Genomic DNA, 23689 nt, shown 5'->3' on the forward strand with positions numbered 1-23689 from the left:
GATTTATAATCTGTGTTTGGTTGTAAAAACTGTATTTTTATGGTTTTGGTTATGATTAAAAACACAATGAACATTATTGACTTATCGCACAGACAGCCCTTACGGACCTTCCCTCAGACGCTCTTCCTGCGGGAGACTTTCACTGTCGACCTCCTCAAAGGCCTCTACATCCTGGAGTCAAAGGCTGGTTTCCAAGGCAACAGAGAGGTCATCCACACCCTCACCCTCGGCTACCAACCACCGAGCCCTTTTGTGAGTTAAGCGCGAGTCAATCCGAACAGAAAGTGAGGGAGTATCTGATTACTGATTTTTACTTTTTGTAACTCTTCTCATATTCAGGTTTGTTCTGCGCTGATCCATCCTTTCAGCTCCGACACCGTTCCATCTGACTCAGAAATCTGTGTGACTGTAACCAGCAACCAGGTAACCGACCATATGATGCTCATTTTCAAGCTCATGCTTTCACGTTAGTTGTCAACGAGAAAATATTTACATTCTTTGATGTGCGAACATTTTTTTTTTTCTTATACTGTCCATTGCTGCGCCACTTCTACTCACCATCTTGAAAGCTCCATTTTCATGTCTCTTTAAGGCCCCCCTCCCCAAAAAGGCCAGTCTGCTCTGATTGGTCAGCTCTCAAAGGCCTGAGCACGCACTTTCAAAATTTGGCACCTACATTACCCACAATGCTGTGGCCAACAGTTTGATTATATGGGTTGTGTGCAGTTTTGCCCCCCGGGGACAAATAAAGTTTTATTTTTTATTTTTTTTAATTGAATTCTCTGTGGATTGAGTGTTTTGATACTTTCAAAGTATTTATATAGCAGCTGGACCTGCTTTATAATCAAAAAACATTATAAGGAAATCACACTTTTGATAATATGGGATGTTTAAAGGAGACGGTGATCCTAATTGAACCAAATAGTTATTAAAAACTAAATCTAATTCAACAGCTCATTGAGTTCATGTTGTACAGACACACATTTTTTCAACTTTTAATTTCTAGCCCATGGCCCTATGTTTGTCTTGTCGATGTGATTTTGAAACTGCCAAAATGTATTATGATAATTACTTACAGGGAAATGTTGGGAACATTTGTGTATATAATGTATTTTACATGGCACACTCCTTTCCAGACTCAGAAAGACATACAGGGGAGGTTACGTGTTGGGAGCAAAGAGAGACTGACTTTCTTCGGACAAGTTCAGTTGAACCCTGTGCACTCAAGTCACCAGGCGATAAAAGTTAGAGCCAACTTCAGCCATCAGCTCGAGGTAAGCCACCTGCATTTTATTATTATTATTTATGATTATCATTATTATTCACAATCACCAACTGTTTGAATATGTCCATACATCGGTGGTATGGTGATTGCAGTCAGCAGTCTAATAAGCGATGTAAGTGGACCTCCGACAGTGTACAGTATAGTTTACAGTAGAAAAAGGCCACACTTGTGACCAGCTCACTGTTATTACTGTTACAGCTGCAGCTCCCCTCCTCCGCTGCAGTGGAGGGAAACGTATGCTGGAACCCCAAAAACAACACTGACTTTGATTATCAGGCCAGAGGTAAACTGAGAGTGGAGCGACAGCAGTGCCAAGTGAGTAAAACCAACTCTGTATTTTAATTATTGCTTGTTTAAAGGTGCAATATGTAAGATTGGGCCAACTGTCTAATTCATATTCCAAACATAAAGTGGGCAGCATATCACCAGAGTCACCGTGTTGGTGTTTACACCCCTACCACAGGAGCTTTGTACTGGACAGGTTGGGGCTAGCTTGTTAGCATGCAATATGTCAACATTGCTACTTTTGTCACATTCTGTTGATCATCTTTTACATTTTTACATATTGCACCTTTAATCAGCAGCATTTCTAATGAATTTGAAGATGTTTTTCTCTTTTCTAGCTTTCTGTACAGCTCAATGGAACATCGGGCAGAGTCCTTCTTTATTCCTCTCTCAGTCATCCCTTCAAATCAAAGATTCCCAAAACATTAGAGGTGGGCCACGTCTGTGTTTTGTGAAATCATTTCATTTAGTAGTCCCAAAAAAGTTCCTTAAGTCTTAGAACAAATTGAGGTTATGGAATCTGAGCTGTGTTGTTTTGCTGTTTTTTTCACGCTCAGGTCAAAGCCATGGCAGACATTTCTACAGAGGCTGGTAGAGGAAGCAGCTCAGTGAATGTGAGGGCTGATGGGAAGGACAGGGTGAAGCTGGACGCCCAGATTTCACACTCTCTCCAGAGAGGAGAAAGAACCATGGGACTGAGGGTTAATGTATCCCAGAGCCTGCTGCCTTCTCCCGCTGACCTGCATGTAAACATGGCCGCCAACATGTCCTCAGACAGGTGTGTGGATCCACCTGGCTGAGAGTTTTATCACTTTGTCTTTGTAAGATTTACTCTGACAGTCATGTGTCAAATAAACCATCACTTTGTGAACTGTTGAACTCATTGTGTCTCCTCCAGTGTGTCTCTACATGGCTCCTATAAACAGGGGCATGAGGCTCTGCTGGCCCAGATCAAAGGTTCTCTAAAAACCACACAGGGTTTCCAGCTGGCTGTGTCCGGGGACCTGAGGCACTCCATGGCCAACCTTGCTGTTTTGCCTCCAGTTCTGGGGTTGGATGGGGCGCTGGGACAGTCTGACACACTAATTGAAGGTAAAGCTCCATTTAAAAATACTAATTAAACTATTTTAATATTACATGACGGCACATTCTGCCATTCTGCCGTCCTTACTGGGAGTCATTTTCATTTATGTAATTGTAGGACAGGTGAGAGTTAGAGTGATGGAGACCTTGTACAATGTGGAGCTAAGACATCAGGAGGATGCCGGAGATGCTTCGGGTAGAGAAGATGAAGAGAGCACGATGGGAAAGAAATTCCATGTAACCCGTGATTGGCTGTGTGTTTGGATGGGGGCGGAGCATTTGTGCGCAAATGTGAGCCGCGAACTGGTGGATCGAGGGACGGGTGAGATTCACACCCGACTATCTCACTCTTTCCACGTGCTCAATGCCACAGGTAATCATTACTTCATAAATAACACGTGTTATATTTCATACATTGTAATCTCTTCTGGTATCTCAGTGTCTTCTTTCTTTCCTTATCATCTTCCCGATGCAGGTGTACCTGGCAACAGTAGTGCCCAGGTGAGGTGGGCCCAGGATGGCATGCGACTGTCAGTCCTGGCAGAGCTGCAGGCTGGAGCTGAACATCTAAAAGCTGAGTTTAACGGAGGAAGGACAGAGCATGTTATCCCTCGGTGGGAGTACTTCTCCAGGCTGCAGCATCAGGTCAAAGCCCTGCTGAAAAGAGGCGTATCAAGCTCCATACATGCCAAAGCACATTACCAGGTATTTGTCCATCTGTAGCAAGTTCTGTTTATTTAAGGAGCCTTCAATGCATCACTGTGTTATCATTCTCATTTTTATGTTTTACTTCCCACTGTAAGTTAGAAACAGAAGGACTGGACACAGGCTTGTTCCTTCACATGGACGGCGAGAGAACGGTTGACGCCCTTTTTAATGTTGGATCAAAAAACAGCACAGCTGTAATGGCAGTGTCTCTATGGCAACAGATGAACCTGCTCCAGGGAGTCATACCCAGCTCCTTGCAGGTACATTTGACATAATTTAAGCTCATTTGCAGATTTCTGCCCCTGAATGAAAAATGAGAACATTGACTGTGTCTTTCTTCAACTAAACCTACAATCTTTGCGTAGTTGTGGAGCATCGCTTGTCAGTCTTTTGTACATTGTCCAACAGCACACCCTGAGCAGCAGTATCAAATTTAGTGCCAAGAATGAAACAGAAATAATGCTTGAACATTAAACACGTGTTGTTTCATAATAAAGGCTCAGATGAGCATGCTGGTACACCACAGAATTTTATGTGGTTGGTCTAAAGTTCAGTAATTCCTCCGAAATTCTTCTGTCTCCTCCTTCAGTTTTCTCTTTGAAAAACAAACTTTGCCAACAGGGGGTTTTGTTTTCACAGATGAACTGCACAGGGGACGCCGCTGCAGACCGACTCTCAGCCCAGTGCTATGGAAATGCGGCAGGTCGCCCTGTGGAGGTACGACTCTTTCGCTCCTATAGACCACACAACAGGCTCTGCTACGGCCTGTCGCTCGCTCACTTTAGCCTCAGTGCTCAAGCTAAAGGCTGTTACAGCTCCGATGGCCAGAAGGAGCTCAGAGTGAACCTCACTCATTCTTCTGTGCTGCCTCTGACGTATCTGGGTGTGCCCAATAAATCTAGTCTCAGGCTCCTGCTCCGGCCTGGGCCTCAGCGTTTGGCCCTCGGGATCGGGTTGTTTGTTGGCCCCTGGATAATGGACTTGAATTTGGGGCTGAGGTTGGAGAGGCCAGGGCTGTATGGCTGGCATGGGCTGCTTGAGTACGGGAGTCATGGTGCTTCACACAAGGCAGAGATGACAGGTAGGATGAGGCTGGAAAGCTGGTGCCACATCTGGGCAGATGTCAGTGTAGTGTTGGACTCAATCAGTTCAAGTCTGTTGGTGTCTGTCCGGTGTAAAGGTGTGGGGAGGCTGGTGTGGGTGCAGGTGGGGAGGGTTGAAGGGGGAGTGCCACACAAAACCACTTTAACCATACACGGACAGGCTGGGAAAGATGGACTCAAAGGTTCTTTGGGTTTGGAAAATGAGCACGACTCCCTTCAGTGCCTCTTGTCTGTCCTGCTAAAGGACCAAAAGGCAGAATTTGCCTGGACCCTCCAGCATCACTGGGCATCTCTTGCCTCCATCATCCCAGACAGAGTAGACCTCCAGGGGTCAGGTCAGCTCAGTGATACCTCCCTCTCTGGAAGTGCTCGAGTCTCTTTCAACACCCACTCTGCTCAGGTCAACATGACTGCTGCCTGGGAGCCCTCCATCTCCCTGAGGGTCACACTTCAGCAAAACCTGGCCACCACTGGTGCTCCAGGGGAGCTCACTGTTAGCTTGTCGACCACGCCTAGTCAGGCCGAACTGGAGGTGGAAAGTGATGCGTGCTCCATGTTCCTCATGACAAAGCAACACAAGGGAGGAAAGGACAGGAGGACCAGCTGGAATTGTTTTGTCCATCAGCGATGTGTCTTACTGAAGGTTAGAGAGGAAACAAGAAGTATCAGGAAACTTGTTTCCCAGCACAAGGAAAGCAAAAGAAACATCCTCAGCTTGGAGATGACTCTTGTCTTTCCGATACAGCACAAGTTGCATTAATAATACCAATACTGCAATAAAAATGTGTCAACAAGACCATAGTTGAAATCAACATTAGCCTCATAATGGATTTAAACTACACTACTGGCATGGCTTTAGGAATGGCAGTAGATTATATTCACATGGTGACCATTTTCCTCTGACTTCACTCTCAGGATGGGAAGCTCAAACAAATGTTTCAGGTTGCAAGTCGTATAAACGAAGGGAATCTGACAAATTGTTATCATTTAACCACCTCCTGATTGATCAGCAACTAAAAAGACAATGGATAATAAAAATCCAGAGGGACATTTGGGCATATATGAAGGTAAAACAACATATTTAATAGCATTATCCTCGATACAGCAACAACAGCTAACATTAGCATTCAACCACTTCCTAGCTAACATTACTGTGAGATAGTATTATGCGATACGATAGGAAAGGTGTGAATCAATTCTAAAATATCAACACACATCTTGGATATGTTTATTTTAAACCTGGAAGTGAAATGCACTGGATCTAATGTTATTGTTGACTAGGAAGTGGTTGAATGCTAACAGAAGCTAATGGGTCATCACATGTTGTTTTACCTTGAAAAATTCCCCAATGCCCCTCTAGATTTTCGCTGTCCATCATCTTTTAAATAATCTTGATTGATAACAATTTGTCAGATTCATTATGACACAGCAGCATAACATTATCCAGCATTTGAACTTCTCTCTCCCTCTCTTTTCCAAGGCATTTTTTAAGCGTCCTTACCTGTAGCGACTCGTCTCAGTGTGTTTGCCAGTTGCTTCCACCAACCTTTCTCTTCTTGCATTCTGTGCCAATGCAGTAAACACAGACTGTTTGTGTCTTATGCTATAGAGTAAATTACCTTGATTCCATAAAGCAACCCAACAGATTTATCTGCTGCTAGATGCCACTAAATCCTACACACTGGAGCTTTAATGTCAGATGTAACGCAGTAAAGACGAAGCTCTTAGTCCTTTCAGCAATGGCCTTGTTTGTGTTTTTCAGTATATTTGTGTATATTTTAATTCATTTTTCATATTTTTATTCGTTTTCCTCTTCAGTCTCTCCTCCCGTCACAGACTTCAGCCAACATCTCCATCGCCCGTTCTGGCTGCTCCACATATCTCAGTACCGTTCTGCAGACTGAGGGCAAAGAGAAGGGCAACCTTAGATTGCATTTAACCTGTCACCCCCACCTTAGTCTGAAAGCGTCTGTACAGCACTCTGTGGATGCAATACAGATGCTGGGATTTCCCACCCACGGAGCATTCATCCTGAATGTTTCATCTGCACATGTGCCTGGCGTGGAGGTTGGTCTGGAGCTGGGACGTTGTTATTTCAGGGGTAATTTGGGGAAAACCAAAGCTGCAAAGACAGAGGAGGAGCAGTCTTCCTATGCTGTAAATGTGACCCACTACTGTCCTGCCCTGCAGGTAAGAAAATCTATTAGCTTTCTGTACTATTGCATGTAGAAACTTGAATAAACGAACATGTTTAAGTTGTAAATATTACTTTTACCTCTCGCTGTGGCAACACAGTGTCATTTCTTTTATCACTGTTAGAAGAACTGGGATGCATTACATGATTCACCCCTGTCCATGTTAGCACAGCCTCCTTTAAAAAGGCAATTTCCAGCCCATTAATAGGTCAAGCTACAGCCCATTTATAATAGCAGCAGAGCAGAGCAAAACAAATGATGATACAGCTGCAAGGTCAGATTGCTGTCACCCATATTTGACCTGCTACCACCATGGAGATAGACAGTTCCTCCTAAACTGTGTGAAATACACAGTGTGACGTCACTAAGCAGGTCAAAGTCAGCATTTTCCAAACTAGGAACTATTGATAAAGTTCTTCACGTAGATGTTTTAGTGTTTAAGAATGTGTTAATGGTTCAAACACTTGTGGCAAAATGAGTGTAACTAGTATTTAGGAGTAGGCGTTTTGAAGTCTCTCAACACTGATTAACATCCTCCACGTGTGTCTGCGCCTTAGGGAACGGTCCTTCCAGTGTCCCTGGCTCTTCAGGGCCTCCTGTCAGTCGTCCCCTGCCAGCTAACCATGACCTCCTCCCTGAGGGCAGACGACCAGGACCTCTCCATGGAGTTGAGTCAGTCCTGCAGGCCTCCACGTCTCTCCGGGACCCTCACACACTCCTTCCTCAGGCTGAAGAGCCATGGTGTGCCCGAGATGATCATCATAGAGGCCATTGCTCCTGGAGGCCCTGAGCAGGCTGGAGCCCTGTTCATTAAAGCTGGAACGTGTGCCATCAGAGCCAACAGGTTCATAGAGGCCAAAGGAGGGACACAGTGGATCTGGGCTCTGGAGTCAAAGTGTCCAGTGTTACAGGTACTGCAGCTTTTTATGGATGATTACCAGAGCCTTGACACAACTGTGTGTAAGCCCAAATGTCCACCCATCAAATTTGAATTCAGATTTGAATAAAGTTTTTACCCGTCTCATTAGCTATCGCCATCAGTCGTACTGACCTCAATGTTCTGTCCACTCCAGGCTCATTTAAACGGCTCAGTGATGAAGGACCCTCAGGGTGTCTGGACAGCCACGGTGGACGCCGATCTGGACGGAAAAAGGGGTTTCCTGAGGCTGAATGCAAGGGCCTGGCCTGATCTGAGTGTGGAGGGCGAGCTCAGCCACAACCTTCCTGCTCTGATAAACATCCCTCAGCACGGCAGACTGAGCGTGAGCAGCCAGGCCGGGAAACAGAGATATGACAGCGAAGCCTTCATCCAGATGGAGGAGTGTATAGTCAGAGCCAGTGGAGTTGTGATGTCACAGAGAGGCCTGCAGGGGTCGCTGGTGTATCACAACAACTGCACAGTGATTCAGGTACAGTAAACATACCACTTATGATGAATTATTTCATTCGTGACTGTTGAAATGTCTTCACTGTGTCACTTTGTAATCATGTTTGTAGGAGTGGGGGAGTCCGGACAGGATACAGTCCTCCGGGTTGTTGGTTGTCTCCCCAACTCTTGCCGAATCTCAGGTCTCCATGGCGATAGATGATACAGAGTTAAAGGCGTCAGTGGCTCTTAAAAAAAACAAGGTGTGGAAATAACTTAAAACAGTTGTGATATTGCGTGTTACATCTTAACCATCAATTCTTGTCAATTACCATTTATTTGCCTTTGAAATGCTTTATATTTCACATTTCACTTGTATTACATCAAACACAAAGTTGAGTTTTAAGGGATAGCTGGCTTTTTTTAAGTAGGATGGTACGAGCTTCTCATCCTTAGTTAGTTAGTTAAAGGTGCAATATGTAGGAATTTTAGTTTAAAACACTCAAAAATTAACTAGAATTATCAACCCAATGTGAAGTTTAATGTTATGTCAAATAAACTAGTGAAGTTAAGATGCTAACCAGGATGCTAACCCAGAAAATCTCCTTCTCCCAGTGGTCAAAAGCTCCTATGTTAATGGTATAAACACCAACTTTCCCCCGTGCACCGAACTTCCAGACTTGAGTCAGCTAATAGGATCGCTAGCTGCACTGCTATCTGAGCTAACAAGCTAACGGAGGCTACAGTTATCAGCAGTTAGGGGTTACTTGTGTGATATGCTGCCACCTAATTGTTTGGAAGATGAATTTTGTGAAGGTAGCCCATTTTAACATATTGCACCTTTAAGAATACTAATATGCCTTCAGAGAGCTGAAGCCGTTTTATTGTTTTCTCCAAAATCACCAGAGTCCTTTGACAAAAACAGTCATTTAAACTCGCAGAACAGAGGTGCTGCTGGTCTACCACTGCTTGTTCAGCTAGTTTGTTTGTGTTTTTGTAAACCTGAACTAACCCTAAACAAACTAAACAATCAAGGTGGCGGTAGAGCTGCAGCTTCAGTATTCTGCCGGGTAGATGACAAAGGAGTCTGGTGGCTTTGAAGAGAGCATTGATGGGTAGAATGGCTTCAGCTCCCCATATGTTCCACATCAGTACAGGAACTATCCCTTTAATTGATCTGTTTTCAGAGACTGAGGATGTGGCGCCTTGTGTGATAATTCAATGCTGTTGTTTTTTCAGGATAAAAATGAAGCTTTGCTTCATCTAAACCACTCTGTGCCCCTGCTGAAAGAGCTGGGTCTCCCTGCTGATGCTGCCGTAACAATGAATTCTGGGAGTCATGGCAATGGCTCGTACTATTACCTGCTCCACAGCAGCGCAGGAAATCAAAAGGTAGCAGGCAGCAGCAGCGCTCTGTGAATCAGTGGGGTGTTTGATAAAATGCTCTTACAAACCACGACAAAGAGGAAATCCATTTTTATCCATGGTGCTCTGGTGCTTTAGTAAAAAGCAGATGGAAGACGGTTCTCAAAATGTGCATGTGTGTTATTGTTCTTGATTTTTATACGACAGCGGCTGCAGTTTATATTCTGAATGTTTTACAGATAAGTCAGGAGATGACAGTGGCAAAGATGTCCGAAACAGTCAGAGTGAGGAGTCATTTTAGACACACAGTGAACTATCTGAAGCGACTGGGAGTCCCTGCAAACAACAGTATCCAGGTTAGAAACTCGAATAGATTCAACGGATAAAGAACTAACCACGGATTGACTTGAAACAGCTCACTTAATGAAACGGTATGATTAATGTCACAGTGGACTGTGTGTGCAGGTAGATCTTGGTTCTTCTGAAGGTAAGGCTCTGACCTTACAATCCCAGTTTGGAGGTCAGCAGGCCGGAGGGAGACTTTACATTAAAAGTCTCCCAGTGAAGAAAGAGATAAGAGGAAACATGTGGCACAGCTTGTCATGGCTACAGGACAGAGGACTGCCACGTAATACGGAGGTTACATAACATATTCATGTTTCAGTTCTTTACATTATGTTGCTTTATTGAACTTGTATTTCTAAGAGTGGATGTTTTCCTTCTCCAAGGGTCTGTGCTCCATCCAGGGAGTCCTCTCTCAGCTTCAGTCCAGGGCCCAGCTCACTGTGGACGGACACAAGCTGCTGACCTCAGGCTTTAACGTCAGCGTGGCTGATGGACGGCTGGCCCTGCTGCTCTCCTACTCTCCGACAGCTTCTAATCAAACAGGGACGCGGCCCGGTCTGGACACAACCCTGACCGCTCAGTTCAAAGGTCCAGTTCACCCCACTCCTCATACCCGTAGTGCTGTTCATTCATCTGCTTGAGATGCCCAGTTTTGGACACAAAGCTAACTGAATCTCACATCATATTAATGTAATTCAAAGACTATTAAAGGAGAAGAAAGTACAAAAGTATTTGTGTTAGAGTGCAGGGAGTAAAAGAAAGAAGTTGTCAGAAAAATAAATACTCAAGTCAAGTACAGATACCTGAAAACCTTTGTTACTTCCCACCTCTGCTTCAATCTGACCACTCATGTGCAGTATAATCGACTGACCAGCAGATGTCACCAATGACATTATAAATTACTCTGGTGCAATGGCTCATAGTGGTTTTTAAAAATGTCAGTATTATCACTGGAATATAACTTGTTTCATCACAGTACAGCCATAAAATCTAGTTTACGACTCAAAAATCATATTTAAGTGTGCAGTACCTCATTACAGCATAATTTCCATATCAATAAATACAAGTAAATCTATTTTATTTTTAAATTGCCATCAGCTCTTGGTTTTCTCGCGCAAAAACAAAAGATACATCATCCAATTTTGATTGTCAGGATCCTCTGATCGTCTCTGCAGGCCCTCTGCGTAGCGCCTTATTGGACTTTCACTCTCGCGACTGGAGAGTCCAAGTAGTCGGGGACGTAGGAGGCTGGGGGGCACACGGAGGTTCCAAGGAGGCCAGAGTCACACTAAAACACACCATACAGGGACAAACCAGTCCTGCCTTACAGGTGAGGATAACATACACTCAGCTTTTCCTTGTCATTGCTCTTCTGTGCTAACCGTCTCTGACTGCTAATGTAGGTGGAGGCCTGGGGAAGACTGACTGAGTCCCAGCTGAGGTGCTCCGTCGCTGTGAACCCTGAACTCAGCTCCTCGCTGGCACTCATCCTCCAGGGACACCATCTGCCTCATAGGTAGGTGTGTCGAGACACGCATACAGAAACCACAACACTCACACCGCCTCAGAGTTTTAAGAACACACATACATAAAGTGACAGATGGTCTTTTGTCCAGCAAGGACCTGATGGTGAAAGTGGTCCAGAATATTCCCAGGATGTTGGTTTACCTGCCTTCTCAGCTCAACATCCGCGCTCAGGTGTGTTGGGAGTGAGCAGATAATGACTGAATCTTCATGTTTGGGTGAACTTATCCTTTAAATAATATTTAAACAACAATGAAGCATTGTGTTGTGCAAAATCTGGTGTGAATCAGAGTCGTGATGTCAGAGAAATGTTTTGCTGTTGTAATTTCTTTAGTATGTGTTTGTGCTGGTTATTCAAGATTTTTATTAGCAAGTTCTCGCCTCCATTCTTCTCTCCAGCTGAACCAGTCTCAGTCCAGTGTGGCAGGTTTGGCCGAGGTGTCATCAGGCCGGAGGAGGCTGTGGGCTCTGGGGGAACTGGCAGCCATAGAGAGTGGATACAGACAGGCTGTGGAGCTCAGACACTCGTACCCACAGGTAAACATTTTATGTATGTCTGTCCTAAAGAAGTACACTTGATCAATCTTTAATAGACATTTTTGCAAACTGGAATCCTAAATGTTTCAAATGTTGCTTATCTTTGTTCTGCAGTTGAAGCCGCTCCCCAGGACTGTCGCAGTGAAGACGGTGTACGAGGCCAGAAACTGGAGCTACCAAGTTCAGCATGGAGCTGTGTGGGGCAGTCAGGAGTTCAGCTTGTCCGGTCTCTACTCTGCACCTCCAGCACTGGAGATGGGGAACCAGACCCTGAAGGGTAAAACCACTGCACACTAACGCTAAAAGCATGATGGCCATCACAGGTACAATGTTTGTCCAGTTCCATTACATCATTTGATGAAGACCAACATCATATTAACTTGTTCTTATTCCTGGAAATTCATGCAAAATCATCCTAAAACACCTATCCCAGCCTAGCCCAAAGTAAATCCAAAGCTGTTGTTTGGAGTACAGGCATGGTTGCGCTCTTTTAAAAGATTATAAGCTGATTTTTGGCCCAAACTTTCAGAAGCTCTCCAAATGCTTCTGTCATTAATCTATAGGAGTTTGAACACACTGAATGATTTCTTTTTCACGACTACATTTTTTAAAGCAAAAAAAAAAGGCCTGCAGGTGACGTGTAACTGCTCCTTTTAGCTGGAAAACACAATGGTCCACATCATATAGTCTTACATGGTCCAAGTTCAAATTTAATTACAATATCACTGAAAATGGACAACAAACACAGGTGCATCACAAAAAAATGCAATGCTTGACCTCAAATTACCCCTGTCTCAGAGTAAAAGGGGCAGAAACTCATTAAAGTTCTTTATTTCCTTATTAACACTAACTTTGTGCAAATAAGATAGTCAGAGACAAGCGCTTAGGTGGAAAACCAGCCTATTCAAGGATGAAAATGCATAAAACTACTTAAACATGCATAATTTGTAAGTTTATGGTTTTAAAAATTGTAATAAATTGTATATTACTGGACTTGAACTCTCATTGGCTACATGATGCGTCAATCATCCGGAGGCTGGCGTGTAAGTGGCTCAGGAGGAAGGAGAAAGAAGAGAGAGAGGGTCACTTGTCCACACAATCACTCTTTGACTGTTGTAGGCTCTAGGGCGGACGTTGAAGCTCATATCTGCTGAAATGATCTGACAATCAAATGGCTGCTACCTCAGGTTCTCAGGGGTAGAGGGATAATGACATCTGTTGTGAAATGAGAGGGGTTATAATTAAAGAAAACACACTTCTGATTTTGGCTGACGTCTCTCTCCTGTCCTTTCTTCAGTGCAGATAAACTGCGTTCCACGGTGGACCAGTCTGGATGCGACCCTGGAGCGTTCTTTATATGGCCGACAGGACAGTGTTTTACTGGGCTGGACGAGGCACGGCCGGCTGGAGCAGGTCAGACTGTACAAAATGTGTCATGACCCTGACAGTGTAAATCCTTTTATTCAAACAAATCTCCTTTTTTGTCTCTTTGATTATAAAAAAAAGTAATGAATGTTTTGATGAATGGAGACAAAATCTCTGAACAATATTCTGGCAAATAAAACAAAAGTCACGTGTACGTCCGTTCTGCTTTCTGTGGTCACAAACTGTCATTTGTTGGTCTCAAGGTCAGAGCTCTTAGCTCATGGAGTCGGTCAGAGGAGCTGAACGAGACCAAGCTGGAGCTGAAGCAGCCCTTCTCCTCCGCACTCAGCCAGATGTCCTTTCACACGCTGTCACACAGCTCACTGAGGGAGAAGCGCAGCAGCCAGCAAGTACGCTGACACACTTTTACCTCTTTGTTTCACACTGTGATGGGAATTCTGGCACTTAAGTGAGCCAGATGATTTGGCTTCAGCTCAGCATGAGTTCCACTTCGGGCTTTTATAGGTCAGCCAATATTAGCAGTGAATTTTCATTTTGGGTGAACTTATCCTTTAAAGGAGCCAGCTCACAGAGCCAACATGTTCTCAGAAAATGATGAGTCAGCTCATCATTTTCAATATTTTTGAGACAATATTCTTCACCAACTGTATCTACTTATTCTATTAGCTCCAGGAGCGCAGCACAATATTATAAACTCTTAACCTGTAACCAGATGCTACCCAAATGTTTTTTTTTAATATATATTTCAGGATTATTTTTGAGACGTTACACGTGTCTACTGTAATGGACGCCATACATAATGGTTATGAAGAATTCCATTAAAATTGCTGACCGCACTGTCAGATTAAAGTACAAGAAATATATGATTATTTTAGATTAAAGGTGCACTATGTGGTTTTGTGGAAGAAATTTTAATCAGAAGAGAAAGACCTTCATAGATTGTTTTTTTTATGCCTAAACAAACTAAATAAACAAGCTAAACTCTCTTTGTTTTCATGATAGAATAAACAAACTGACCTTAAAGGACAACACAATTTCATACTGTTATACTTTGTTTTTATGTGGCGGACCCTGCCACCTTTCTAGCTTAAAACAGTGTTCTGGGGACCTTTAATCCTCTGAGAACAGCTTGTTTATTCAGTTATGGAGATAAATATATTTCTGAGTTCGTCTGGTTACCTTATAATCATTGTAAATATTAACATTTCTGAATTTCCTTTCCAAGACTACATAGTGCCCCATTCAATATGCCCTACATCTTATTGATATAGTTACAAAGAGATGCTCGTGTAGAGTTTTTTTGTGTGTGTTTATGTATTGCTCTTAATTTTCATGTACATGCAGACCCATCTGTCATGGGGCAGTGCAGTCCCTGTCAACGTCTCCCTCAGCCTGAACCAACAGTGGCAGAACAACTCCAGCAGAGGGCAGGCCTGTGCTCTGTTCTCAACGCAGCAGGTTGGTGGACCCCCATGGACGTCCACTTGTATACGAAAAGTCTTTATTGAGCGTCCACTTACTTGTTCTGTGTGTGCGTGTGTGTGTGTGTGTGTAGACGGTGGTGTCTTCTGTTAAAGGTTGTGTGTCAGTCGGCCGGGAGGGAAACTCATTTTCACAAAATGCAGAACTGAAATGGGACCACAGGAGCATCAAGCAAGGCATGAAGTACCAGGTACTCCGCTCCACGCTGACCTGATAACCTGCTCTATCACTCTGCACGTCGCTGGTGTTTGGAAAAAAATAAATCTCTGTCTGTGTTGTTTCCAGAAGGGTCCACGGGGCATGCACAGCCTCCAGGTGAACGTCGGCCTGGACAAAGTGTCTCCTGCGCCCTGTCCTTCACACACCCTCCTGACTAAGATTCAGACTAACCTCAGAGATCGGCTGGAGCACACAGTGCTGCTGGGCCTCTGTCCCCCACAGCCCGTGAGTCCACACATCTGCATTTCATACAGGCAGTGATGAATAGTTGTGGTTTGGTCTGAAGACTCTATAGTGAAGTGCAGAAATTGTAGCTGCTGTGTTGGTATAATCAAATAATGTTTTTTCTGCCTGTGGTTGAGCAGTGAGGGATGTTCAGTCTCTGAGCTTATGTCAACCAATAGACCAATTTATTTATGATTCAATAACTTCTTTTTTAAACATATAAACACTTTATTCAGTCTCCTTGTCAAATCTGACATGTTTGGATTCACTGCTGTTTTTGTTCCCTCTGTGTGTTTCTCAGACTTTGTCGTGGTCGGGATCCCACAGAGTGAACTCAGGAGAGGAGCTGCTCTACACACAGTCTCGCCTGTCGGTGACAGGGCGGCCTCATCACTGCAGCCTCACCTTCGCCCTGACCAACTCCTCTTCAGCTCAGGGCTCCAACATATCTCTGTTCTCTGAGGTAAACAGCTGCAACCACTGGCGCCGATTTGGGCTGAACATTGGTGGGGAAGAATTGTCCGTGAAGTCAGATGAAGTAATGTGAGAGGAGACTCTCAGGGCTCCGCAAAATAAAACAAAAAACAAAGGAATAACATTCTGTGTGAACACTGGCTTTTGCCTTCTTTGCTGTGGCAGTGAACACAATACACAACCTTTCTGTAACTGTTATGCTTCATCCTGATCTGGTCTTTGGTTATGGTACTTTCCTCTCACACACACTAACTCCCTCACTTCACACGACAAACCCACTTGATTGAACAGAGATCCACTTTTCAAATTCAATCCAGAACAGAGCTACTTCCTTACAATACCAAATGAAAGTCCGACTCTGCTTCCTTCCCATGAAAGTATCTATATAATTGTTGTGGTATTAAGTGTATGGTATCGAAGTATGGGAAGTTATGTGTCTGGCTTTCTTGGCCACCACCTCTCCACTGGTTGCCCGGCTCCAGAAATTACTACTCCCAGCTAAGAAATAGTGAGAAGGGTGCCGTGTAATGAGTCCTCATGAAAACTATATAAGGACTCTCAATAGAGGAACATCTGGAGCAGATTAACTTGATAGCTCAGGCCCCTCTTCTGACCCTATGTGTTACCTGTCACTCTATTAAATAAATGTGGAACAGTTGTTGCTACATACCAAGAAAGAAACACAATCCAACAATAACAAACATAGCTTAACAGATCTTATTAGGTGCAACCAGAAGTCGTCACGGACGGAGACTTATCTACTCACTAGTGCAACTTTACGGGCCGACTTTATTTGCAATTGATTCTAACTCTAACTTTACAACTTACGGATTGATCAATTTACAGAAAACGTGTGTAGTAAATGTGTAGCTGGACGTTCAGTGGTGTAAATCATGCGACCCCGATGTACTCTGTGTATAACCTCGCATTAGCTTTTTTCTTCTGGTGATTTAATTTATGCTTCGAAAATCACAAAAGTAGTATTCATTAGTGAAGATAATCTTGCTGAACAAAACGTGTAAGCATCATAAACCTGTGTTTGCCATGGAGCTTATTTTCAGGGATATTCCAAAATCCCTCGACAAAAATCCCATGGGCTTTTTGTCGAGAGAACCAGGGCGATGCTAACTCCTTGGTAAGCCCACAAAAATACATCATCCCTGCAGGGTAAACCGCAATGTTGTATATATATATATTTTTTTATCTATGAGGATCCTCATGAATATGCGAGTACGAACATGTGTTTGTTCTCTTCAAAGTCTAGGATGGGTAACTGGAGTGTGGAGGTGGGGGGCAGCGCCCTGTCTGGGCCCCGGGGGTCAGGTGTCCAGGTGCAGGCCAGACTGGACCGCAGAGAGAAGATATGGCTGAACGGGACGATAGAGGGACGATGTCTTCGGACCACAGCGGGGTACATGAATGGTAAACACACAATCATCTGTGCAGTGTTTGCAAATGTGACCAAAGCATTCAGACTACGGTGATGAAGAATCTGTCTGTGTCCAGGTCCAGGTCTGAACGAGGACGTCGCCGTGGCTGCATGTGTGGGAGCGAATCGCGGTTTGACGCTGGATGTGCAGAAAAGAGACGGAGACGGCAAACCTGAAACTCTGGGCAGTGTGTCTGTGGGGTCAGCCAATCAGAGGCTGATGCTGAGAGCGAGTGGCTGTTTAGAAAGTCTCACTGCGGTGGAGGTATCACCAATAGCAAAGAAATGATCCAAATCTTTACTGTACTGACCATGGCACATGGAAATACTGCATGTTGTTGTGTTCACAGGCGCGGATTCAATATCTGAGCTCTCAGATTCGGAAGAAGCTGTTGGAGAGAATCAAAACTTTACAACATCTCCTCGTTGAATTCAGACGGCAGGTAAATATAAATGACTGTAGGACGCTGCAGGCTCCAATAATGTCGAGGCAGAACTTACATGTGCAGTTTTTAATGTGCCGACTCCCTCTCTGCAGTCCAGAGACAGCGAGTTGCTCCAGGAGCTGGGCGCCGTGCCTCTCCACGTCCTCCAGCGAGCCGAGGCTCTGCTGGGCCACAGTGACAGAGGTTCGTTGGCTGTGTGGCAGAGCGGCCCCCTGCGTCACATCCTGACCGACAGCCTGCCAAGCTTCCTCGGCCTGCTGCAGCACGCCTCTCTGCTGGGACAACAGGAACTGAGGAGTGAGTCTGGAGGAGATGACGCTAAGTGGTCACGTCAGCATCAGCCTCTCATGTCATAAAAAGTGTTATTTTCGCTTGAAAAGTAACTGTGTGCAGATGTGATCCTGTGAACTGTACTCAGAAGTTAATTGACGCATGAGCTATGACGACAGAATGGTGCGCTGTCAGATGAAGGATGTGCCCTTTCGTGCCTGAAACAGGACAGGATTGTTTCCTGCTTTTTCTCACAGGCTGAAATCTAATCCTGTTTTTCTTTATCCCATTATCTGAAACATCTTGTCTCTATCATTTACGCACATGATCACAAATTCTGGGTTGTTAGGATGCTCTGGTCTACGGAAGCCCAGACCCAGCAGGCAAATGACATCATTTAGACATCTTGCTTCTCATAAGGCCCAATTTAGTCCACTATCTACGAGTCACTTCTAGCCAAAAGGATCTTTAAATAGATTCAGAGTTTGTTTCTGCTACTGCAGCTTGCAGGATGTGTGATATTTCATCACAGGAGGAAGAGATTCACAAGGTGGAATTGAGGCAAATAATGAGTGTAACTACAACGTCTTGGCTACAGCCTACAACATCAACGCATCACAGAGCCCAAATTTGTGTCATCATTTTAATAAGTTGTTCATTTGTAGGTTGAAAGAGAGACGACAATGATTTGTTTTAAGTGTTTCTCCAAAGTCACTGGAAGGTGAAATACGGTCGACATGAAGACATAGTTTCATTTAATGTTTCACTAAAAATGTCATAAATATCAATTTATATAAACTATGAGCTGCCGACAAGAAGCTTCCAGGACATCGTCATGGCAACAGTTTTACACATTAATATAAATACTGCTGTAAAGAGCATGCACAGCCAGAACAGAGTTGTGAAGCAAAGTGCACAAGCTAAAGAAATAAATATGCTGCTTCACAAACTAAGAATATATCAAGCTGTCATAAGAGGCGGTCCTGTCTGCTCGTGACCACACAGACAGCACGATCCTCCTGTTTGCTCTATGTCTGTTGATTACCGCTGCACGTTCATGTGGTGGGACAACAGTAACGCTTACAGCAGCTTTAATGCACAAAGTGTAAAGAGCCAAACCCTGACACTGTGTCGTGCTCCATCCTCAGGGCCCCTGGCCACTCTGGCAGGTGTGTACCAGGATGTGAAGGGCCAGAGGCCGGAGACGTTGTGGAGGGAGGCTGTTTCGCTGTGGACTGACGGGCTGGTGGAGGTCCTGCCTGTTCTTTTGGGGAACCCTCAGCTGAGGCCGCTGGCGCAGGCCAGTGTTGCCACGCTCAGCGTCGCACTGGATGTGGTGAGACATCTGCACACGGCCGCCTTTGGCTAATTTAAAGCATTTCAAAAAAAGTATTTTAGTATGTTTACATGCAGAGAGCTGTCCCAGTTATGACTGGATTTCAAAGACCGTTGTGGTTTTTATAAAGCCGGATATGCTAGAAACTCTGATACTGCAGCGTGCAAACAGCTGATCCAGATTTCTGATCATTCTGCAATGTGTGCAGGTGCATCATCAACTCAAGTTACATAATAATTGGTCAGTAAAACCTACAACATGGTGATAAATGTGTTTAATATAACTATGGTCTACATGCTGAGATAAGAGTGAACATCTGACTAAACTCAGCATATGTGAGAAAAATGTATGTAAACACACTCATTAATGCGTATCAACGGTTGGTGTTGTGTTTGAATCAGGCCGGTCAGCAGACCTACCACTGGATGGAGAACAGGTTGGCAATGGCTCTGTCTGGAGTCAGGAAACGACTGGCCTCCGTCTACAAATTCTCCCCCAGGTACCGTACATATCTGAGACTTCCATGAAAAGAAACTCTTTATTACTTAAACTTAATCCTCCTGACTGGGCCACCCACAGACCTCAGAGCTTCACTTTCTTTTAACCTAACGGGTGTTTTGTTATATCAGTCCAATTTTTCAGTTTGTTCCTAAGGACTTCAAATAAGCGTTAACTCTTTCTGTTTTAGTTGGAGCTAGGAGTTAGGTATAGGAAATCATGGTTTGGGTAGAAATAGACTTCACAAAGTTTATAAAAGTTAGAGAGAATTACCTCTCACATGTGAAAAATACTTGTAAATAAATATACTGTAAATAGTTTACTTGCTCACATTGGTCTGAGGTTCAATTCTGAGGCTGTTCTATAATAGTTTGCTAATAAATAATAAGTGCAACCTGTATCTATTTCAGGCTCAATGCTAATTCCAAGAACAGATACAGATACAGATAATTTAATTGATTAAACAGATACAGATAATGGTGTACTCACTCATCCCTATATATGACATCTGAGGAGAAATGAATGAGCATGTTGCTATGATGGTTGTTAACTTACAGTACAAACTACTGTGTGTTAAATGTTAGGGTGGGATGAGGAATAAAGATGTCAGAGAAGCAACATTATGTATTATTCATTATGTTTTAATACACACTTACTATCTAGTAAGAAAATAAACTCAAAGGATGTCCAGATAAAAGCGAGGCATGAAAGAGATGAACGTTTTTTGGGATGTCTGAATCACATATGGCTTTTTTTGTTTGTAAATGTGGTTGTTGAAATTGCTCTGCCAACCTTGACCGAAACAAAACAGATATTTTTAATCAACTGTTCTTGTTTTTCCCAGCGAGTGTTCAGTGATTGCATCAGTGCCGCTGCCCCCGCTCCCCTGGTCCAGGGTTGCCGAGGCTGGACTTGTGGAGATCCTTCTGGAGGAGTGGCTCCTGAGGCCCCTGCAGAGCCTCGCCTCCGTCAGACCCATGGCCGAACTATACCGCCTCAAAAGGAAGATCATGGACAGCCCGTTTAGACGTAAGACTAGCTTGAAGTTTTTGAGGACTATCACTGTAATGGAGGATTAAATTATTTTGCATATCTCATGTTGGAACCAGGATATTTGCATGCACGAAACATAACCGGGATGTCTTTCTCATTCTGTCTCTCTCCATAAGACCAAGCTCTGTTGGTGGCAGATCAGTTCGTAGTGACGTTCGACGGTCACCTGTACGAGCTCCCGGCCTCCTGCCCGCTGCTCCTCGCCCAAGACGTCAGCACTGACCCTTCATTCACGCTGCTGCTCAGATCAGACTCACAGAACCTCCTTCTGATAGGAATGAATAACAGCACCATCAACATTCAGCACAATGGGCAGGTTAGTGTTCATGCTGGTGACAGAGCTCGTCTCAGTTAACACCAAAAACATAAAGGTGTCATTTGTAAGAAATTGTCAGAATTTGAAGGTAGCTCCAAAACTATAGCGGGCAGCATAACTGCTAGCTGATGACCCACTCTCTTTGCTGTGGCTTTGTTGTTGGTGCGTTCCATTTACCTTACAAGTCAGATATCGTAGCTGGGAATGACATGTCTTTGAAAAAAAGTCTGTTGTTTCTTCACTCTGTTATTTTTCTTAAAGGTGAAATATGTAAGATTTAAGCAAAAAAATAAGAAAAGGGTTAGTGTTGACATTATGTCAAAGACGTCTATGTATTGTGTCGTGGATGTACTGCGTCTACTTAAGTTGGCATGCTAACTAGCTAGCCCGGGGCCCAAAAACCTCCTCCTCCCAGTGGTCCCAAGGTTCTGTGCTAGGGGTGTAAACCTGGCTAACCGAGCTTACAAGCTAACAGTAGCTACAGTCATAAACGGTATACAGGTGGCCAATTCTTACATATTGCACCTTTAAAATAGACCCTTTCACAGCATTAACCACATGTTACCAAGCTTTTTTACCGAACTTTTCCCATGTAATTGTCAACACTTGCTCATGTTCGCTGAAATAAAAGAAAATGTTTGTCTCACAGGTGAAGGCCAACTGCAACAAAGCTGTAATAAACACATTTCACAGTGACCATGGCGTGGCTGTCAGAAGCGGTCCAAACATTGTGCAGGTGTCCAACCAGAACGGAGCGACAGTGTCATGCGACCTGTTGCTTGAGGTGTGCAGCTTCACTCTTGATGGATGGTTGCATGGTAGGAAAACTAGTCACTCAGTTTGAGGTGGGACAAATACGTTGGCAGTTGTACGGATGATTAAACGTGTTTTTATTTCAACAGGAATGTCCACTGGTCTGTTTGGGACCAACGACAATGAAGCAGGCAACGACTCTCCTTTGCCTGATGGATCTCAAGCTGAAAGCCTGCGCAGGTTTTTCTACAGTTGGCAGGTCAGACACGTGAGAAGCAAAATCTAAATCCTTGTGTCTATAATGTCTGCCAATTCATGCTGTTGTGTAGCTGTGAAGTGTCCAGTTCTCATCTGTAGTTTGATTCTGTGTGTCTGTAGATGAGATCAGAGTGTATTAAACCACCAGATGTGACCGAGCACTCTCCCAAAGCCACCACAAGCCCTGTGAGCTGCAGCTTTCTGTTCTCCTCTCCGGATTCTCCCCTGAGTTCCTGTTTCAGGGTGGTGAGTAAAAAAATACTCGCTAGTGCTTCGTCTTTTTATCGTATGTGGATGTAAGACACTGTGAAAACATATGGATGGCACAGCGCCCATCAGACCGCCCTGACCTCTCTGAAGGTTTCATGGATTTCACGGGGCATAAATTGAATATACAGACTGGATATGAAAAGAGAAGGTCACAGAGCAAACCTGACCAAATGAACTCATGAACTTCACTTCATGGGATAGATGGAGCAAAAACAGTGTGAGGTTAAAACAGTCTCATAAACAGTTCATTTTCTTAGTCATGATCTGTAGCTTGTAAAACACAACAAACACTACAAAGCAGCTTCTTTCCTCCGGCGGTGGAATCCTTTAGCACTCTGCCATGAAAAATAGTTTTCATTTTATGACTAATCCAACCTGATGAGAGGCATTACGAATTACTAATCTTCTCACTGATGGTCTTTGTTGCTTTTTATAAATCATTGTGGTACATTTTAGTTTTGATATCTGTCAGAGAAAGAAACTAGCTGTTTGTGTGAGTTTCGTGTTTACAACAGCGTCTCTGTCACCAGGTGGATCCCGGTCAGTTCTTGTCAGTGTGTGAGTTGAGCTCCTCCAGAGCACCGTGCAGACTAGCATCTGCTTTTGCTCATCTCTGCCAGCAGAACTACATACCTCTGGAGGTCCCTGCGCAGTGCGGTAAGTTAGACCATAGAACCAGGATGTGCACCATTATTAGACTCAAACTGTTTTGGATCTGATAATGTGGTGCTGTGGATGTTTCAAATGTATTAAAACAAACAAACGATTTGACTTGTTTTTCTTTTTGTTTCAGTGAAAGTTTGAAGAACGGTCGAGCGGATGAAGAGCACAGCTGGGTGATTTTATGACCTCTGTTAGCTGCTAAAACTACACTTACACCTTCATACCACTGTTTATGACGTGTTACTTATATACTTTTTTATTGAATTTTGTACCACATTGTATAGTTACACAATACCATACCTCCTGTGATGCACTCTTCTGTCCTGTTTGGACATGCAGACATTGTGCCAGTAATGTGAATGTGAACACACTAACACGTAGAGGCCTCGTTTTTGTATTCTCTGTGGTCTGTAGTGCAAACACTGAACATATTTGTGACTGACGTTAGCGTGACCACAGTAACTAATCCTCACGACCAAACTTAGATCATAAAGAGATCAACAAATACTTATTGGTAAAGTGCATTTATTACCTCCATGTATGCTATCTTACAGCTGTATGTTAAAGGTGCAATATGTAAGAATTTTAATCGCAAACATTCACAAAATTAAATAAATTATCAATAGAACATGAAAAAGTAACTTTGACTTTATGACGTATATGTACTGTGTTGCAGAGACATCTACTGAAGTTAGCGAATGATGTAGACACCAAAACTCCCAAGGTTCCCTGACCTCCCAGTCCCAACTGCTAGCTACACAGCTAACTGAGCTAACTAGCTAATGGCAGCTACAGTTACTCTGGTGATATGCTGC

At 43.8% G+C, this 23689-nt stretch overlaps 1 protein-coding gene across 1 annotated transcript in view; it reads left to right on the plus strand.

The window, feature by feature from the left end:
• Positions 1 to 23688, plus strand: part of LOC311266072 (uncharacterized protein) — a 37924-nt gene extending 14236 nt beyond the window's left edge. Inside the window, exons 32-74 of the mRNA XM_084368256.1 lie at positions 93 to 252; positions 340 to 423; positions 1137 to 1274; positions 1484 to 1600; positions 1909 to 2001; positions 2128 to 2348; positions 2469 to 2662; positions 2772 to 3026; positions 3129 to 3358; positions 3457 to 3621; positions 4001 to 4078; positions 6283 to 6654; positions 7217 to 7570; positions 7733 to 8068; positions 8157 to 8288; positions 9265 to 9417; positions 9630 to 9746; positions 9856 to 10029; positions 10119 to 10350; positions 10911 to 11065; positions 11139 to 11251; positions 11352 to 11433; positions 11659 to 11796; positions 11911 to 12073; positions 13094 to 13209; positions 13425 to 13571; positions 14527 to 14640; positions 14738 to 14854; positions 14950 to 15108; positions 15410 to 15571; positions 16842 to 17004; positions 17089 to 17276; positions 17362 to 17454; positions 17550 to 17754; positions 18876 to 19063; positions 19465 to 19562; positions 20406 to 20590; positions 20731 to 20930; positions 21580 to 21748; positions 21833 to 21942; positions 22062 to 22187; positions 22742 to 22868; positions 23005 to 23688. Coding sequence (XP_084224382.1) covers positions 93 to 252; positions 340 to 423; positions 1137 to 1274; positions 1484 to 1600; positions 1909 to 2001; positions 2128 to 2348; positions 2469 to 2662; positions 2772 to 3026; positions 3129 to 3358; positions 3457 to 3621; positions 4001 to 4078; positions 6283 to 6654; positions 7217 to 7570; positions 7733 to 8068; positions 8157 to 8288; positions 9265 to 9417; positions 9630 to 9746; positions 9856 to 10029; positions 10119 to 10350; positions 10911 to 11065; positions 11139 to 11251; positions 11352 to 11433; positions 11659 to 11796; positions 11911 to 12073; positions 13094 to 13209; positions 13425 to 13571; positions 14527 to 14640; positions 14738 to 14854; positions 14950 to 15108; positions 15410 to 15571; positions 16842 to 17004; positions 17089 to 17276; positions 17362 to 17454; positions 17550 to 17754; positions 18876 to 19063; positions 19465 to 19562; positions 20406 to 20590; positions 20731 to 20930; positions 21580 to 21748; positions 21833 to 21942; positions 22062 to 22187; positions 22742 to 22868; positions 23005 to 23015 — 6934 coding nt within the window. The 3' untranslated portion in view covers positions 23016 to 23688. The remainder of the gene's footprint in view (positions 1 to 92; positions 253 to 339; positions 424 to 1136; positions 1275 to 1483; positions 1601 to 1908; positions 2002 to 2127; positions 2349 to 2468; positions 2663 to 2771; positions 3027 to 3128; positions 3359 to 3456; positions 3622 to 4000; positions 4079 to 6282; positions 6655 to 7216; positions 7571 to 7732; positions 8069 to 8156; positions 8289 to 9264; positions 9418 to 9629; positions 9747 to 9855; positions 10030 to 10118; positions 10351 to 10910; positions 11066 to 11138; positions 11252 to 11351; positions 11434 to 11658; positions 11797 to 11910; positions 12074 to 13093; positions 13210 to 13424; positions 13572 to 14526; positions 14641 to 14737; positions 14855 to 14949; positions 15109 to 15409; positions 15572 to 16841; positions 17005 to 17088; positions 17277 to 17361; positions 17455 to 17549; positions 17755 to 18875; positions 19064 to 19464; positions 19563 to 20405; positions 20591 to 20730; positions 20931 to 21579; positions 21749 to 21832; positions 21943 to 22061; positions 22188 to 22741; positions 22869 to 23004) is intronic.
• Position 23689: the final 1 nt, after the last annotated feature.

The sequence above is a fragment of the Pagrus pagrus genome (genome assembly GCF_965226575.1).
Source record: "Pagrus pagrus genome assembly, chromosome: 12".
Lineage (NCBI taxonomy): Eukaryota > Metazoa > Chordata > Actinopteri > Spariformes > Sparidae > Pagrus > Pagrus pagrus.